This window comes from Emydura macquarii, unplaced genomic scaffold, assembly GCF_026122565.2.
Source record: "Emydura macquarii macquarii isolate MOO-44397 ecotype Brisbane River unplaced genomic scaffold, CSIRO-AGI_Emac_v2 contig_1876, whole genome shotgun sequence".
NCBI lineage: Eukaryota > Metazoa > Chordata > Testudines > Chelidae > Emydura > Emydura macquarii.
In genome coordinates, this window is record NW_027132013.1 from 26,740,584 (window position 1) to 26,759,962 (window position 19,379).

Below are 19,379 nucleotides of genomic sequence, written 5' to 3' on the forward strand. Positions count from 1 at the left end.
TGCCATCCAGTTTTCTTAGTTGTTGCAAGGTGTTTACCCAAAGTTTGTTGTTTGTTTGGTAGCACCAGTGTCCCAAGTGTTTTAGACAAGATCCCTCCCACTAAATGCTTACAAACAAAGAGTGGAATTTCAAACATTCACCTGGACTGTCTTGCACCAGTGATAAGATCTCATTTTAATATCTGCTAAATTATGATACCCCTTGATTTTGTAAATTACCCAGAACGTTTTGCGGATTTGTATGGTTATTTTTCATTGTCCTAACAATCTCTAAGCTCTGTAGGTTAAAAAAAAACTGAATTTTTAAACTTCAGTGAATTTCATTCCCTAATTTATAAACTCTTTTCAAAACTAGGGATTTAGGAGATTATGGCATCTGAAGCCCACAATGTTAGAAAATGGAACCTGTTGCATACCAAGGGTTGTCACACTGATCTCCTCAGACAAAGGATCTCTCATTCCACTAATAAGAACATGAAGGAGGTAAGTTTATTAACTTTGTTACTATTTCCTCAGGTAAACTTATTTACCTAAAACTATAAATTTGATGCTGGTTAATTTATCTGTAACTTTAAATTAACTAAATCGATGCATAGATTTTATTAGACTCTCCATGTCAGAAGATATCTAACCAAAACTCTGTGCACATTGCCATCTATTAAAAATACATGCTCTGATTTTCAGATATACTAAGTACCCACAACTCCCATTATGGGAGAAATGGGTGATCGGTACCTCTGAAAATCAGGCTGATAATGCATAGTCATTTTTTTAAAAAGCAGCAAATGCTATACCTAGCATAAAACAGCTAGCTAAAAAGACACAATTACAAATTGAAATCTCTCTATGCTGAGAAACTCAAAAGATGCCCCAAACCCCAATCATCTCAGCCCTCCCCAAATGTCTGTATGAAAAGATGGGTTTGCAATATTAAATGAAGGTCAACAAATTTGTGCTCTTCCCCACCAAGAAGGGGGGGAGTGACTCAAAGGGGGGGGGGGAGTAGGCCCTTAGGAGGAAAGGCTGTGACAGCTGCAGCAGCAGCAGTGGAAGTGATCCAAAGAATGGACGAGATAGTGAAGATGACTGCACATGGAAGCTGCAGGATGTACTTTATTCTGGAGAAGGTACCTGAAAGATGCTTCATTTGTATGAAGTGTCACCTGATAGATATGATGGAAGAGATGCTATGGTTGAGTTTTGAAGGGGATTTGAGCAGATGATGATGAAGAGAAGGAGAGCGGAGGCTGAAGGGAAACCACAAGACTTGCAGATGCATTTTGGACCATAGAACTATGAGGGTAGACTGCTGGATGTGGAAAGTGGCCAGTGGAAATATGTGACTATGAGAACAAGGCAGAGGAAAAGACGTGCTAGCGAAGGAGAAATAGAGCTGAGGAACAGTTTTGTTGAGCTGGAAAATGAAGGGGAGAAGCAGGCAGTAACAGAAGATGGGAGAACAAGGAAGAAGAGTGGCTAATCCTACAAGAAGAGGGGAAGAGAGAGTGGAAATAGCCAGAGTTTGCAGCCCCAGGAAGATAGAGGATGAATTGCAGAAGATTGCAAGTGAGAACAGAAGACAAGAAGACCGCAGCCAGAAAGAACAGATGGGGGAAGGTTGAAGAATTGCACCATGAAGAGTCAGGTCCACATGATTGTGGACTGCCTACTCAGAAGAGGAGACAGGCCTGTTACCAGAGCTGATCTGAGGAACAGAAGGGTGTGTAGTCTGCTGGAAGCTAAGATATGGGATGTGGACCTAAGGCTTAAGAAGATCCTAATCAGAGCAGGAAAGAATCCACTGATAGAATCTCAGTGGGATACATTAAGGAAGACTACACCAGGCTAGGGAAGACACTTATAGAAATGGAAGCTCAGGTCATCTTCACTGAGAGTTTATCTGTCCCTCGAGGAGGAGAACATAGGTGAGATAAGACTGACAATCAACTGGTGGTTCAGGTAATGGTTCTAAAAGAAGGGTTTAAGGATGTTCTGCCACTGGGAGGCATAACTGATTAAAAGAGCTTTAACCTAGGAATTTGGGAGAGACAGTTGGGACATGCTTATGTAATCTGCACACCTGATTACAATATTGAGCAGGAGAAAAATCAAGTAACAAAGAGTACAGCAATGGAGAAAGGAACAACAGAGGGTAGGAGAATGGACAACAAGAGGAAAGATAGTGCCAGTACCAATGACCATAATAGTCATGTAGAAGATACTGGCAGTAAAGTGACCGTACCTAGTCAAATGAAGAATCTGGGTGAAGCTAAGCAGGAACAACTAACATGTCTGTACACCAAAGTAAGGAGCCTGGATAACAAAATGGAGGAACTAGAACTATTGATGCGGGAAGTGAAACCAGTTATTATAGGAATATCAGAAACATGGTGGAATACCTACATATATTGAAGGGTATGTGCTATTCAGAAAAGACAGAAATAAAGATAATTGGTGGAGTAGCATTGTATATTAATGATGAGGTATACTGTAAAGAAATTTAGAGACGATGGAATGGATAAAACAGTCTGTTTGGGTAAAAATCACTTTGGGGAAGAAAAGTAATGGAGGCTCCCCTGGGATAGTGCTTGGGTCTGCTGCAGACCCGCAGGATCTGATCTGGATATGGTTTAAAAATACTACTGGGAATTGTGTGATTATGGGAGTCTTTAATTTCAAGTGTTACTAATGGTAGAGCCCAGATATTCCTGGATGGGATAGACAACAGATTTGTTCACTAAATAGTCACCAAACCAACAAGAGATGATGCCATTTTAGATTTAATATTGGTAAGTAGTAAGGATTTCCACAGAAGATCATCTTTGGTTTAGTTATCATGAGTTTATTCAATCTAAACTAAATGGAAGGATGAACAAAAATAGGACTGTAATTAGGGTCCTTGAGTTCAAAAGGGCAAACTTTAAAAATTTAAGGGAATTATTTAGGGAAGTGGACTGAATTAAATTATCTGAATGTGGAGGAGTCTTGGAATTTAGTTTCTGCAACTTTAAATCAAAGTTGTGGAAACTATCTGGAGCCTGCATTCTAAGCAAGGGCAAAAAATTCATAGGGGAGGGTTGATGATGAAACTAGATGAACAAGCATCTCAAACAGATTAAGAGAAAGCAGAAGACCAACAAGGAGTGGAAGGAGGTGTGGACCAGCAAGTAAAGCTATCTCTTGGAGACCAGAAAGCATAGAGAGAAAGTGTAGAGAGAAAGTGAGAACTGCCAAAAGCCAAATAGAGTTGGACCTTGCAAATGAAATTAAAGCCAATAATAAAAGAAAACAAGGAGAGAAGTGGGACCACTAAGCACTGAGATTGGAGTGGAGATTAAAGATAACCTAGGTATGGCCCAATTCCTAAACAAATACTTTGCCTCAGTTTTTAATAAGAGTAATGAGGAGCTTGAGAATAGTGGCAGGGTAGCAAAAGGGAACACGGATATGGAAATAGAAATTACCCCATCTGAGATGGAAGCTAAACTCGAACAGCTTAATGGGACCAAATCGGGGGTGCCTGAATAATCTTCATTCAAAAATATTAAAGGAACTGGTATGTGAAATTGCAAGACTAACAAGGATTTTTAATGCATCCATAAACTCAGAGATAGTACCGTGTGACTAGAGAATTGCAAATGTAGTACCTATATTTAAGAAAGGAGAAAAAAGTGATGCAGGAAACTACAGGCCAGTAAGTTTGACCTTAGTTGTATGCAGAGTTTTAAAATAAATTTTAAGAGTGAGTAGCTAAAGATATAAACGTAAATGGTAATTGGGATAAAATACAACATGGTTTTACAAAAGATAGGTCATGCCAGACCAACCTGAACACTTTCTTTGAGAAGATAACTGATTTTCTAGACCAAGGAAGTAGAGCTAACTGAATTTCAGTAAAGCATTTGATACAATTCAATACGGGAAATTATTACTTAAATTGGAGATGATGGGTATGAATATAAGAATCAAAAGATGGGTAAGGAACTGCTTAAAGGGGAGACTACAGCAGGTCATGCTGAAAGGTGAGCTGTCAGGCTAGAAGGAGGTTACTAGTGGTGTTCCTCAGGGATCGGTCTTGGGACCAATCTTCCTTAACATTTTCATTAATGACCTTAGCACAAAAAGTGGGAAGGTGCTAATAAAATTTGTGGATGATACAAAGTGGGGAGGTATCGCCAATATGGAGGAGTACCGGAATATCAAATAGGAAGATCTCTACATCCTTGAAAACCAGAATAAAATGGAGTGAAATTTAATAGTGCAAAGTGCAAGATCATGCACTTAGGGACTGACTAATAAGAATTTTTGCCATAAGGTGGGGGTGTATCAGTTGGAAGCAACAGAGGAAGAGAAAGACTTGGATGTATTGGTCCATCACATGATGACCAGGAGCCGCCAATGGGGTTTGGCCATAGAAAAGGCTAATGTAATTTTAGGATACATCAGGCAAGGTATTATAGTAGAGATAAGGAAATATGATTGTTATACAAGGCATGGTGAGACCTCATCTGGAATATTGTGTGCAATTCTGGTCTCCCATGTTTAAGAAGGATGAACTCCATGCTGCAACAGTTGAGCTACTAGGATGAACAGAGGAAGAATGGAGGGCCTATTTTACTAGAGGAAACTTCAAGAGCTTGGCTTGTTTAGACTAACAAAATAAAGGCTGAGGGGAGACCTGATTATGCCTCTGATATATTTAGAGAGAACAAACACCAGGGAGTTATTTAAGATAACTGCCAGTGTTGGCAGAAGAACAAATGGATATAAACTGGCCATCAACAAGTTTAGGCTTGAAATTAGATGAAGGTTTCTAACCATCAGAGGAGTGAAGCTCTGGAACAGCCTCTCAAAAGGATTAGTGGGGGCAAAAACCCTAACTTGTTTCAAGCCTGAGCCTGGTAAATTTATAGAGCAGATAGTATGATGAGATTGCCCATTCGCAACTGCTATTAGCAAATATCTCCAACAGCTGGAGATGGGACGCTAGATGGGGAGGGTTACTGCAGAGAATTCTTTCCCAGCTGTCTGTCTGGTAGGTTTTGCCCACACGCTCAGGGTATAATTGATCACCATATTTGAGGTTGGGAAGGAACTTTCCCCCACGGAAATTCCCAGACCTGAAGAAGAGCTCTGAGTAAGCTCAAAAGCTTCTCTCTTTCACCAATAAAAGTTGGTCCAATAAAATATCTTACCTTACCCACTTTGTCTTTCTAATATCTTGGGATCCATATGGCTACAACATTGCATACAATTTACCTTGGTAAAATTGACAAAAGCTTTCTAAGCAGCCTGCTGGGGAGCCATCATTTCAGTTTTTCCCCTATTGGAAATTTTTGGAGTCAAAATTTCCTAGAGAAAACTTCAATTTTACAAAAGTGCTTTTCCCATCAGAAAATCATTCCAACCAGCTCTTATAAACAGCATGACCTTTCTCTGATACTGTAATGAATATCCAACTAGAGTGAACTTCTCAAAACTGGTCTTGCAGTGCCACCCAGCTAGGTTTCTCTGGGATATGTTCATAATCAGGGGGCCTCATCCCTTATTAGACTGTGGATGGTCAGTGTTTTATTAACCATTAAACTTGCATTCAGCAGTATGAACTAAAGACAAAGTCCTATTCAATACTTTATTGACTTAAGAACAATTAAGCGAAACCAGCAGTGCTCAGATGCAGTAATCTGCATCTGGTTTGGTTTTGGGTTTGGTTTTTTCCACCTCAAATTTTTGTTTCATGCTTTGCCTCTTGGATTGCCCCACAGGAAGCAAGGTTCCCCAGGCTCACTCAACCTATCCCTTTATCCCTAAACCTCCATATCCACAGATCACAGTAGCATTGTTACATCCTCTTGGCTATCCAAAGATAGCATTGAAGAGCTATAGCTGGGCACTCAAATAAGAATAGGTAACAAATATCATCCCCATCACTTTCATCTCCAGTGAATCCAGCCCCTCACTTCCAAAAATTAAGGCAAAGAGGAAATCCTCTGTGTTCACATACTACTTAACTCCATGCATCTCCCATGCCCTAGCTTTCACCCACATCACTTATGCTCAGTGGTCAAAATGAGCTGCACTCCTTTACATTCAAAAGGCAGAGATAGATGTTTGAAGAGGGAATATGTCTACACCCCACCCCACCCCACCCAATATGGTTGTCTGGGAAAGTGATGTTCCTCAAATCCCTCACCTTAATGGAGCTCACTCCCAACCCAGTTGTTGCCCAACCTTTTAAGTTGGTTACAATGATCAGGAAATGAGTGAGTGATTCCCATACTAAAAGGTGCTTCTGCCGATCACAGCCCAGCCTCTGCCACCTAGCCAAGGCATGGACTGACCATTCTACCCAAGGACAAAGGATATTAAACCTGTTATGACCTCAGGAGAGCAGAGTGGCACAACAAAGCAGAGGATGAGTATATGTGAAATCCCTGCATTTGTATCAGCCCCATTCCCCACCTTCATATAATCCTATAACTCTACCTCCTGGCATCTCTCCCGTGACGTCATCCAAAAAAAATTCCCCTATCACAGATCCACTCAGGCACCCCCTGCTGTGAAGCCCACCATTTTGCTGTGGAGAAATCCAACCTTTGATCCTTGGCTCTGTTTAAGCTTCCTGAATCTGAACAGTCTAGTCACTGCCTGTGGTTTGGGGTCTCTGAACATACCTTTGGGGTGTAGATATTCTATGCGTCACCCTCTCCTGAGAGTTGAGACCGGGCTGTCCCCCTCTCAGCTCTTAGAGCAGTGCTGACCCCTCAGGTTCCGACAGTAGCTTTAACACACCTTGACCCAAAACTCCACCTGAATGTGTGAGCTCTTGCAGTTTCATTTTCTCAGGAGGCATGTGGTAGGTATATCATATAACACAGAGAGATTTTGCACAGGACTCATACATAGCATTGCCCTTTAAGAGCGCAAGAATTACACAGATCTATACAAAAATAATAAACCCTATACATGCATTTTCTTGCCTTAGCTTCCTCACCACTTCAATGTGTTCTTTGGGCTGGAGTCAAGGTCTATCTTGCAACCTTCTGTTTCAGTGTATCACTTTTGTCCTGAAACATGGAGATGTCACTACCAGCTTTTCTTTCACCTTGGTGTGTCCATCCCCTTAGTCTCTCCTGCCCCACACTTCCTGCTCCTGTGTGGCTCTCTGAGTCTTCCCCTGCCCCACCTAGCAATAGATTTAAATAGAATAGTAAAGCAATTTGACAATCTTTATATAGTTTTGTAAGTCTTCTATGAACACAATAATATTTTCATATGAACAGGTAATCTTTATCACTCTAGCACCTTAATACTCTTTAAAAATCCCTCCTGACTAGAAATCCCAAATACTAAAATAAAGTGGGAGGCCACATGTTAATTTTTAAATGAGAAAATTGTCAAGAATGTGATTGTTTCGTTTTAAAGCTTTTTGTAATTATGATTAGTTTTCTTCAAACATTAATATGCTTAATTTTTAAAAGGCTTGTCTAATCTATACAGCACAACCTTGATTTAGTCTTGAAGGATATTTGCAGTTCCTTTGATTTATCCGTACTTATGCAATGTATGGATGTTGGTACGTGAACCTGTTCCAGATAGGGGAAACCAAGAATAATCAAGGTTCTATTGTATACAACTAGCTGTATAACTGGTATGTTTTCTCTTTATGCCTCCATCCTTACCCTGGCAATCAACATTTTAAAAAGGCTTGTGACTTGTAAATTAATTTTGAACAGGTGCTTTTTCTTTATCACAACCTCACTACCAAATTTAGGTAATTTACATTGATCACAATCCTTCATCAAACTTGTAAAAAGGGAAATTACCTCTGATGTCACAATCCCACCACTTACCAAAGACATCATAATCTCAACTCTTGAACAAGATGCTCATAGGACAACTCTAGAGGGGTAGCTACACCTCTTCAAACTTATGCATATTTCACAGGTACAAACCAGTGGAAAAAAGTTAACAAAGGCCACTGCTGTACTTGGAAGGGAGGGAACACTAGTAAAGCAATAAAGTGGGGGTTTTCTGGTAAATTATGAGTTGTGTTTATAAACTTTCTTATAATACTGTTTTTCCATAGGGTAAGAAATCTCCAAAACAATTGGCTTCTTACACAAACAGGTAGGAGAGCTACTGTTTAGAATCTGGGGGACAGAATTTGAGGGGAAAGGAGGGCAAAACTATCACTTTTTATAACTGTTTTTTGGATCTTTGTATTTTAATGTTTTGATGTTTAAAACACTAATAAAAACAAGTAATTATTTGGGATCCTTGCACTTCCACATGGGAACCTTCAAAAGTTTTTAGGAAATAATGGTGGTCAGCAACACCATTGTTGGGTGGTTTTTAAGTTCTTTTGTTTTTCCTGTGATCTTTCTGCCACACCAATGGGAAAGCCATCAGCTTAGTTCCAAAATAGGAACTCTCCTTTGAGGGCATAAATTAACCCTGCAGTTTTTTTTGCCTGAATTACCACCATTCCTGGAATAGAGCTGAGCCCTCAGATAAATACTGACAGCAGTTGTCACCATGGCAATAACCTAATTAAATTTTTAAAACGTCAGAAAAGTAGCAAATCACTATTTTTTAAAAAGAAAATCATATAATTAAAATAATCTGTAGGTTTAAAGCTTAAATCTATTAAAATATCTTAGTGTTTAATGAATATGTGAATTATATAAAACATTTTACTTGATTTCTCATGAATATACTTTCGTTGCAGAACAACAATTGGACAAACTGTGACCAGCCTCCCCTTTCTTTTCAAAGTAGTATATTGTAAAAGAAAAGTTCACGGTTATACTCCAAAACCTTGTTACAGAAAAAAACAGTTCCCTAAAGTCGGGGGCCGTGACATGGCAAATAAGGAAAATGAACTGGCTTGTGCAGGTAATCTGCCAGCAAAACTACACGACAGTCATATGCTTTTACTAAATGCCAGTGATTCTGGCTCCTCTCAAACACAAGGTCCCTCATCAAAATACAGTGGTTTTTTCCCAGAGGTAAGTCAAGTTTGCAAAAGTGTCTTTTTTTTAAATATAGTTAATGCGCATCACCTCAGTTCATTATTTTCATTTTGGTTTTATTAAGTTAGCAGCAGAAGTTTTTGAAGAGACTGTAATTATTCTTAACTCATGGACCAATAAAATAAGCGAACATTCAAGGAAGTGTTTTGGAAGTAAATTTCTGCCAACGTATTCATAGATGGGAAGTTAATGAAAAGGAATATCCTTTGCAGGAGTATTTGACCAAGCCCTGTGAATGCTTGCAGTATCATTTCTTGTAACTGGCTCAAAAGGCCAGATAATATGTATGCCATAATAACTTTTCATGAGTGACCTGGAAAAAAACATAACTAAAATCACTTGAATGCTGTCCTTTTATATTTGTGTAGATTCTCTGCACTATTTCCTAGGTGACCATGAATTGAGGGATGTGGGTAATGTAATACAGTAAATATCTTCCAAAGTGTGTTTCTCTATTGATTGTTCCAGGTGTGTTGTAACTATGTACAAAAAAGAATGTATGGATTTAAATTACAGTACAGGGACAAGATTTTCAATAATGAGTTCTTAAATTTAGGCTCCTAAATCCTAAAATTGCTGGACATTAAGCAGCTCTTGTGGAAGTTGGTGAAAGTCACAGGGTGCTTGACGCCTCTGAATGTCAGGTCTGTCTTAGATACCTAACTTTAGGCACCCATTTTTGAAAATTATGGCCCGGCGTAATAGCAGTCTATTTGTGTTGCGTATTTTTTAATTAAAGAGAAGTTTATCAGCTGTTATTGGTAAAAAAAAAATAATAATAATAATAATAATGTTTAGTGTTTTGGACCTCTCTACATGTGAAAATTACTTAATCAATTACATGTATTAATAAAATTTAAAATTCCTTCTACCCAAAAAGAATGTCACCTTTTGGCTAGAAAAACTGTATTTCAGAGTAGTAGCCTTTAGTGTATTGCAGCAATTCATTGTGTAATAACTAATCAATATGTAAGTTTGAAAACCTTTTTGTATTTCCAAAAATGTTATACAGGTTTCTCAGGACCATGATACTATGGCGCAAGTTCTTTTCAGTAGAAATCTGAGACTGAATGTAGCTTTAACTTTCTGGAGAAGGAGAAGTATAAGTGAACTCATAGCCTACTTGGTGAGGTAAAATGTCTCATTTTAAAGTTTATTCTTTAATTCCAAGCCTGCTGCAGCTCTGTAAACTTTCCTTAGCTTGAAACAACTTGTAATTTATCTACAATTCCTGATTTTTTTTTTTAAATTAATCCTGGTGGAATTACAGTGTAACACATAATCAACTAGTAATCTAACCTATTGTTCCTTAATGTCTCTAGGATACAGGATCTTGGAGTAGTAGTAGATTGCCTTCCTGTGCTTACCAGCAGGTAAAAAAAAAACTTTCAGGACAAGGGAGTTTGAATGGGGTTCAAATGAATTGATCCATGTTCATGTATGTTAACACTGTTTTATTTTAGTTTACAGGAAGAAAAAACATATATTTCAGTTGGCTGCTGTGTAGATCTGTTGCCTTTAGTAAAATCACTGCTTAAAAGCAAATATGAAGAGTAAGTATCAGAATGAATCACCATCTTGATTCTTTATAATAGAACCTTCAGAATGGTTCAAAAGAATCATTCCCCAGCAAGCTCTTGCCCATGAACTCCTATTCCAATCCAAAATGAGTAAAGTACCCTTCATGGGCCCTGACACACTTTTCCCCTCCACTCCCCCACAGAAGGATCTCTGCATCGTAGTGGATCCTCCTGTTGTTTACTTCCGCACTGCTTCAAAGCAGGAAGCTCACACAACAAAAGCTCTCTGCAGGGATTGCTCTTCTGGTGTCTGTCCCCATTTCGTCCAAGCCCAGTCCCCCAGTGGTGCAAAAAGTGCACCTTTTTTGGCCAAGAGTTCTCCACAGCCAGAAAGGAGGAAACTGGCTTTGCCCTTATTTCAAGATTTATTCACAATAAAAACTAAAATCTTGGAAACCCAGCACCAAAGTCTTGATTCCAAGTTATGAAACTTACTGAGGGAACATTCAAATTCAGAACATCTTAACATCCTTTATGTGAGCCTCCCGTACCATTACAAAACAGAAAATACATACAAGTATTTAAATGTGAAATGATTCTCCTTTGTGGCTTTCCAGTTCCATTGTGCTGCCTTATGAGCTTTATCCTATCTAATCTATTAGTTAATTCTTAAGTAAAAGAGAGTCTGTTTGCCTCTCTTTTCAGTTATACTGTTGGTGGATATCACATCCAACTGCACCAAAGGGGGTAGATACATAATATCTAAATATGTTGTTACAGATATGTGATAGTTGGTTTAAACTGGCTCCTAGCTGTCATTAAGAGATGGTGGTCAGAACTGTCTGCACAACTGGAAAAGGTAGAAGATGGGTGAGTATAATATTGTATATTGCCACTCATTACTGTAGTTATTCAAAAGTTGCATTAAATTTATTTACACTGTTTTGTCCTACAATCCCAAGGGCTCAGATATGTTTTCTCCCAAAATGAAAAAGCTTCAGACAACATATAACCTGAAAGTAAAAACTTCACTTCTTCAAATGATGGCCCCTATGAGTATTCCATATGTGAGTGTGCATGCACGCAATGTGCCTGTGTCTGGAAGTTTCTCCAAGCTGTGTCGACCCGCACATGTGCAGTACATCTCCTCGTACTCCCAACCAAGGCTATAAGGGGCAGTGCAGGTTGACACCACTCCAGTTCGTTCTTGATGCCATGTGGCCTGAGTCAGAACCCTATTCCTCCTTCACTCTTAAGCAGATAAGAGAGTTGCTTTTTACTGTTGTAAATAATTTTATACTTCAGATAGTTAATACAGTTATTATAATTGTAGTATAGTGTATAGTTTAATATAACACCTCCCCAGCTAGAGGTCTCAACCCCTTGCCACCCAGAGCCTATACCTAGGATCCAAGGCTTTAAGACCTGTCTCTTGCCCTCGTAACTGATGGAAAAGGAATGAGCATCAACAGTGCCTATATTGTCTGAGAAAAGCACATATCTGAGTGAAATGTACCATCTATTAGTCCTTCTCGCCCAGAACTTGAAAGGCCCATGATCTTAGTCTCCACAAGTTCCTGCTGGAATAGGCAATGAGGTCCCGGATGCACTCAGATTCTGGCCAGACAGACCCTCCGGTACAGCAGCCTCCACAGCTGAGCAGTGCCCCGCCGAACCATGTTGCAGAACCACCAGCATCAGAGTAAGGACAACCTACCACAAGAGCAAGATCCCCATAGCAGACAGCTCATAAGAGATGCACTCCCTCTCTGAGCCTTGACAGGTCAGCTGAGATGTCACAAGCATATCCTGCTGAACCAATGGCAAAGACACTGCCCCCGCCTGGAGGATAAGGTTAAGAAGAAGTGGGATCCATCAGTACCACTGGTGGCCTCAGTACTAGAACCCTTAGAGTGCCCATCTATGAGTGTGGCTCCGGATACTTTGTCAGTGCTGCCTCGCCACCATGCGCACAGGATTGGCCTAACTACGGAACTGGGTCCCTCCAGAGTTTCCATGAGCACTCTGTGGACTCCAAGACACATGGATACGTTATCTCCAGATGTAGTGTTCCTGCCATAACTGCAGTCTCCACTCCTCTCGGGTCCATCCATTCTCTGGGACATCCCCACCCCAGAGGACGAACAGCTGCTCCTGCTGCAGGGCAGGCCCCTTCCCAGTTCTTCGGACCAGTACCTTCCGGTACCGACTGTCCCACTTTTCCAACGGAACAGTCATCTGAGTTTGAGGAGTCCCAGGATGTAGCCGAGCCAGTTTTGCCTCTGCTGCACAGGAGGGTGGACAGGCAGCTGAGGCACCCCTACTCACCCAGTTATGACCCCCAGGGAAGCCAAGTATCGCCTCCCATGGGGCCCACTCAGACTGATGGACCCCTCGTTCTGGCCTTACTGAAACCATTAGGACCTATACTACAGACTCCTGGCACCATCTTAAGGCTCTTACCGTTTCTTCCCTGAACATTAGCCAGCTCCATTGGTTTATGAAGAGGAAGGCATGGAACCAGTACCACCGGCTCCATTCGGAGTCTCCTCGTGACCAGCCAAGCCAGTCATATCCCTCTGCCGCTCTCTCTGCTGGATAATTATCAGCAGTACTACAAACACCTGCAGCAGGTGGCTACCAACTTGCAGATTCTGTGGGAGGAAGTTCAGGACCCACAACACTGTCTCCTGGACATCTTTCAGCCCAGGGACCCTCCAGAGTGGCCCTCCCTATAAATGAGGCCATACTGGCACCAGCCCAGACTGTGGCACATTCCAGCATCATGTGCCCTCACCCTGAAAAGAGCTGAGAAATGCTACTTTGTGCTGGTTAAAGGGGCTGACTTCCTCTTCACACACCCAGCCCCAACTCACTAGCTTGTCAGCACCCCCAGAAGTCCACCCCACCGGACAATGGGCCAAAAAGATTAGACCTCCTGGGCAGGACGGCCTTTTCGTTGGAAGGTCTGCAATTCCACATAGTGAAGTACCAGACTGTGCTAGCTAAATACAACTTCAATGCGTACGTCAGGCTGGCAGAATTTAGGGACAAGCTCTTTGCGGAGAACCAGGCCCTAGTGGATGAAGGGAGACTGGTGGCTAGAGTGGGCCTCCAGTCAGCAGTGGATTCAGCCGATACCGCTTCCTGTTCCTTGGCCACCAGACTAGTGATGCACCGGAAGTCATGGCTTCAGTCATCTGGGTTCCCGAGGGAGATCCAAAACAGCATTGAGGACTTCCCTTTTGATGAAGCCAACCTCTTCAACAATAAAAGAGATTAATCCCTGCACTCCCTGAATAGTTTATGCTCCACTCTACAATCCCTGGGAATCTACACTCTAGCCCCTAGATGGAAGCACCAGAGGCAGTCTTTCAGACCACATCCACCAGCTATGTAGCCACCCTACTATTAACGGTCTTTACCCCCTTGAAAATGACAGAGGTTTCAGAGATTCCACTTCCCAACCCTGGCCACTGCCACATCCTCAACCCTATCCCAGCTGGAGGCCAAAGGCCATTTTTGACATGTGGGTTGAGACCTGAAAACCACCTCCAATACCAACCACAGCATTCATTGCCTATCATCTTCAGTAGCCATCTTCCCTTTTTGCCCACAGTTGGGGCAAAACCACCATGGACAGTTGGGTACTGGAGATCATCCATCATAGATACTCCATAGAGTTTCTTTCCTCCCTGCCTTATCACCTTCCCACCTGACCCCCTTAGGGGGATCCCTCCCACCAATGATTCTTCAGCAGGAAACAGACTCCCTGCTCCACAAGGATGTGATAGAGGGCGTCTCACCTCAATACCAGGGGAGGGGATTCTGTTCACATTTCTTCATCCTGAAAAAGGTGAAGGGCGGAGACCAAGCCTGATCTTCGTCAGCCAAGTTCATTAATCAAAAAAACCGAAATTCCGCATGATTACAGAACTGGAATGGCATCAACCGGCACGTTCCCTTATACCCTCTGTTGGGAGCTCAAGGAGACGTACCATGCATGTGTGGGTCAACGAACATTGCTTGGAGAAAACTTCCAGACTCGGGCACATGCACACCGAAGTGTGGAATACAGATAGGAACTGCACATCTCGAAGAACCTCCAGTTACAGTAAGAAACCTTCTCTGATATGTGTTGTGAATCTTGCTCCTACTGCACAATATTACATGTTCTAATTACTTTGATTTTTTTTAAATAAGTTGATTTATTTTTGTGAAGCAAATCGTGTTCTTCAAAACTTAAAATTCCATTTTTAAAGCTTCTCAGTGATTTTTATATTGGAGTCTTAATTGCAAAACTCATACAAAATAAAAACAATACAAAAACTGGTGAACATACTTTAAACAGGAAGTTCAGAATTGAAATCTACACTCTGCCTTGATATTGCCACTAATGTGATGTAGAAATACTGAGGCTTCTAAGGCCATGTCTATTGTAAAACATTTGTTACCAAAGAATGATATTCAGATAAATATGAAGTACAGTTGTGACTGAGATTCTGTATATCTCTTCCAGAAATATTCAGATTTTAAAACAACAATTAAGTGGATTGTGGGAACAAGAAAATCATCTTACTCTGGTTCCAGGATATACTGGTAATATAGCTAAGGTAATTTATTTCCGGTAATCAATGTAACACTAAATATCCATCTAATCTGACATCAAATTTATATGCATCCCGCAAGTGGAGGATGTATTATCTTATGGAAATATTTTTCACTTAATGTTGATATAAATCAGAGTTCTTTTAGAGAAATCTCAAATGTCTGCTTTACAGTTTCATGTAGTAGTAGTGACATAGGGATCTAGTTTGGCTTTTCCATAAAAAAAAATTTATTTAAAGGGGGGAAAAAGAAAAAAAGATAAATGCTTCCCAGTTGGGGAGAGGAAGATACTCTTATTTTATCTGATACTAGTAAGGCACTTGGATATTGAGTGCTGCAGTATAAAAACCTAGATATGTAGGTAGAACATGAAAGGAGAGAGGTGCTGCTTTAAATATTGACACACCAGTATCTATGTACTGCAGGATAAAGAACCTTAAATACCAGCTGCATCTTTGAGTTTAAGTGCTAGGTGGCTAGGTCAAGAGAGAGGGTAACAAGCTTGATACTAGAGCTGGATGCTTCAGGCTGGGGAAAACAGCTCACAGCTTTTTAAAGCAAACGATATGTCTGCCTTCCCCTGCTGCTTGTTCATTGCAGCTCTTCACCCTACTGCAGTGCAAGGCCCACTGAGGCAGCAAGTGCTTGAGCACCCACTCCTGCAGGTGCTGCTCTTTGCACTCACAGCAAGGACCATAGACTCCTCACACAAACCAATTTGGGAACTGCAGGGCTGCACCGAGTCAGAACCCTCTTCCCAGGAGAGCTCTGACATGGATTACGTATGGGAAAGGAGGGAGACTAAGCATTGGCTTAGCTGCATAATTTGAGCAACAGAGGGAAGGGGAGAGGTTCCTGAGGTCTAAGAAAGAGAGTAAGAGGACAAACCTGCAAGGGGAGAAGATTTGCACTGATTAATACTTAGAAATTCATAGCTGTGAGCTTTTCATATAGTACTTACCCCACCCACCACACAACTTTCACTAGCTGACTGTTCCTTGGGATGGGAAGAACAGAGATGCAGTGACGACTACTTTTTTTTAAAAAAAATACACACGCACACACACTTTGTTGTGAGGTAATAGTGTTGGTGTTTGCTTGTAGTCTGAGCCCCTTGTGGAATTCACCTATGTCATAAAAATGTGTTCCAGAATCTCAGCTTTCTTTTTTTTTTTTTTTAAAAACTTGCTCATATTTCCAAAATTATCTTGGCAACCATAAGGACCAGAGCGTAAATCAGTACAGTGTTGTCTTCATGAGTTTGCAGAGAGCCTAATATAGAGGTGTGACCTATCTCATTTATCTCAGTTGGAGCCTTGTGAACTCAATTCCATGACTGGGGAATTTGCCGTTTTGCTGCATCCGGACTCCTGATCTCTTGTTTTGTCTTCCTGCCCTGCTGGGACTTGCCTGCAGCTACACTCCAGCTTTCCTCACAAGAAGTGCGTGCTCCCTGCAGTGTTCCGGGTAGCCAGGCAGCAGGGGGTAACGAGGCAGAACTGGAGTCCAGATTGTAGCTATAGAGCTGCGGGAAGCAAAAAAAAAAAAAAAAGGAAGAAAGCAAGCTACCGGAAGAGCAGTGAAAGCCCAGAGACGAGCAATTGAAGCTGGCGACAAGCATGCCCCCTTTCTGTGCCACGTATGGGGAAAAAGAAGTTCTGAGCCCATCTGTACAACACTGGGGAGCAGACACCCAGGGAGTGGAGCCAGGATGCCTGGAGAGCATAGCAGAAGAAAAAAAATGCTGTTGAAAATAGTGAAGGAATTTTACATCATGAGTATTTTCAGCTATGTGCCATAGGTGTGTGTGTACATGTGGAGGAAGGGAAATAAACCAAATTGAAGTTACTGTGGCATTTGGTGTCAATGTGCTTTTCAGCGGGCAGGATTTTGCCTGTACTTTACTTGGAAATAGTCATAAACTAGGGCCTTACTTTACTTGTTTTGTGTTTGTACAGCACCTTGCACAAAGGGCTCTTGGTCCATAACCAGGGCTCTTAGGCACTACTGCAGTACAAATAACAGTATCTTTGTAGTATATTTTGAAATAATTACAGTATGCATCCTACCTTATGCATTCTTTATTTCAGTAATGAAATAATGTGACAAACATTTTTTTTCTTTTCTCCTTTTTAGGATGTAGGTGCTTATTTATTACAGCTACACTGAGATGCTTGGAGAACTGAGGAGTGCATATTTGGCTAAATAATCCTTTAAAATATCCCTGGATTTATATACTATTTCCAAAATATATCTTTTCTGAGAACTGTTGGCAGAAGAGGAATGGACCTTCAAAAACTTTAATGAAACCACTAACAAAATCCTAACCATCTACTTCACATTGAAGTGGAAGAATGCCTAATAGGAGCAGCTTTTACTTCAGTGAGGTGAAAGTGCACTATGAAAACTGTATGCCTTTGCTGCATTTGGGATTTGTTCAGTTACTTGGTAAAGTCATTTAAATGCTGCTGTGTTTCACTACATATTGCATAAAGGAATATAAATTATATCATCGTGACAACAACTGCAGAACCAGTTATAAGGAACCAACAAGACCAGTCACCATCAGTGGGTTTTAAACTAAAATGTGCAGCTATTTTCCAGTTGTGTTGAAAAAACTTTGAAATGTTTTAGTATCTTGTTTTAATCAAAATATTAAAGATGGTTTTTGTTTGCACTATTGAGAAACTATATACAGCAAGATGCCTTAATTACTAATGTTTGAAGAAGCCAATTTATTAAGATACAAATATATCTATTAGAATCAACGGATCAAGACATGATGAAAAACTGCTATAAAAATCAGAATTTCACATCGTGTAAAACTCATTTGTGAAACATTTGCACATTTTTTAAAAATCAAGTCACTATTTCCCCTATATGTGTTCTTCAGAGAATCATCAGATATGTATGACATAACTAGCATATAAAAATACCTGCATTTGTTTGGATAAATGCTTATTGCAAATGTCAGACTGGTGAATTTATACAGCTAACACTTTTTTATTGTATATGGATTTCTAATATATTAATCTTAAGTTCTGTATCATTTAAACTATACAGATGAGTAAATATACTAAATGTTTCTACTGTTTTTCCTTTTGAAGCTCAGATAATTTTACCTGTTTTTTTTCCTAGAACAGCTTCTACACTACTTTTTATTACAGATATTTATATCTCCTGCTCTAGAAATGTTTACAGCCAGAATAGGCCTGTATTTTTTCAGATCTAACAACGTATAGGCTACCTCCTCTATCAAAAGTTGACACATGGCTTTTACAAAATTAGTTATTAAAAGTCTGATTGATTAAGGTAAATTCAAGCTACATTAAATCTAAATGGATCCACAATGGAACAAATTCAGAAGCACAGTTTACAGCTATATTTTGTCTTTCTTATGTGATATTTTAGTTTAACTGCTATAGTTTAACAGTTATGGAAAAGGTTTTGGGTTTTTTAGACCGGCAACTTTCTCTTCTATTTTGTAACTAGTGAAAATGCTTGTCCAAATAAAATTCTATGAAGTGCCAACTGTGCACTTGAAACAGAAGTTGAAATGTAAATCTGTAGCATGTACCAGCGACCGACTACACTGTTTTTGAATTAAAGTTATTATGGAACTTATCTTCATGCTTAAATCAGCGATTATAATTACTGTAGCTTCATATGTGTGCTTTTGCAACTCTATATAGAACCGTCTTTTTTTTCCCCTCTACATGGGTAGGGGCTCCTCTGCTTTGCAAATGAAACTAATAGAATATAAATGTTCACTGTGGGACGTGTAAGGGTCTAGAGTACTTCATTTTGAGTTTAATTTCAATGTCATGGTCACTGACTTCTGAGGGCTAAGTAGAAAAGTGTCTTCTAGCTCTGGTGTTTGCTTTTGTATAGGTAAATGCCTTTTAAGCCACCAAAGGCTCTGCATATCTCAACAACATTATCATCCTAAGGAACTAGAGATGTAGAGTAGCTCCCAAGTTCCAGGACAACTTCAGCTATAATTGTGGAAAGTTATATTTTCCTGTTATCATCCTATGATCTTATTTTTATGAGATGTTATTTAGAAGTAAACCTTAGGTGGATTTCCTTCACTGAATTTTTGTAATGTATTCAGATTACTGTAACTGATTGAATTAAAAAGTTAATTTGAACCAAAGTTCTCCATTCACTAGGAGAAGTGAGTGCCATCTATCTTTAGAGTTTATCAATAACTGTA

At 40.2% G+C, this 19,379-nt stretch overlaps 1 protein-coding gene across 2 annotated transcripts in view; it reads left to right on the forward strand.

Annotated features, from left to right (window-relative positions):
- KATNBL1 (katanin regulatory subunit B1 like 1) overlaps positions 1-18,787 on the forward strand; it is a 39,015-nt gene extending 20,228 nt beyond the window's left edge. Inside the window, exons 2-11 of one of the 2 annotated variants that reach the window (XR_010921654.1) lie at positions 356-483; positions 8,090-8,130; positions 8,732-9,011; positions 10,048-10,166; positions 10,358-10,408; positions 10,499-10,588; positions 11,336-11,425; positions 15,075-15,168; positions 16,472-16,964; positions 17,300-18,787. Coding sequence is in view for 1 of the 2 variants with exons in the window: in XM_067558025.1 (XP_067414126.1) it covers positions 370-483; positions 8,090-8,130; positions 8,732-9,011; positions 10,048-10,166; positions 10,358-10,408; positions 10,499-10,588; positions 11,336-11,425; positions 15,075-15,168; positions 17,300-17,332 (912 nt within the window). In the remaining variant the exon portion in view is untranslated. The remainder of the gene's footprint in view (positions 1-355; positions 484-8,089; positions 8,131-8,731; positions 9,012-10,047; positions 10,167-10,357; positions 10,409-10,498; positions 10,589-11,335; positions 11,426-15,074; positions 15,169-16,471; positions 16,965-17,299) is intronic. The other variant, XM_067558025.1, reaches the window with a different exon arrangement.
- Positions 18,788-19,379: the final 592 nt, after the last annotated feature.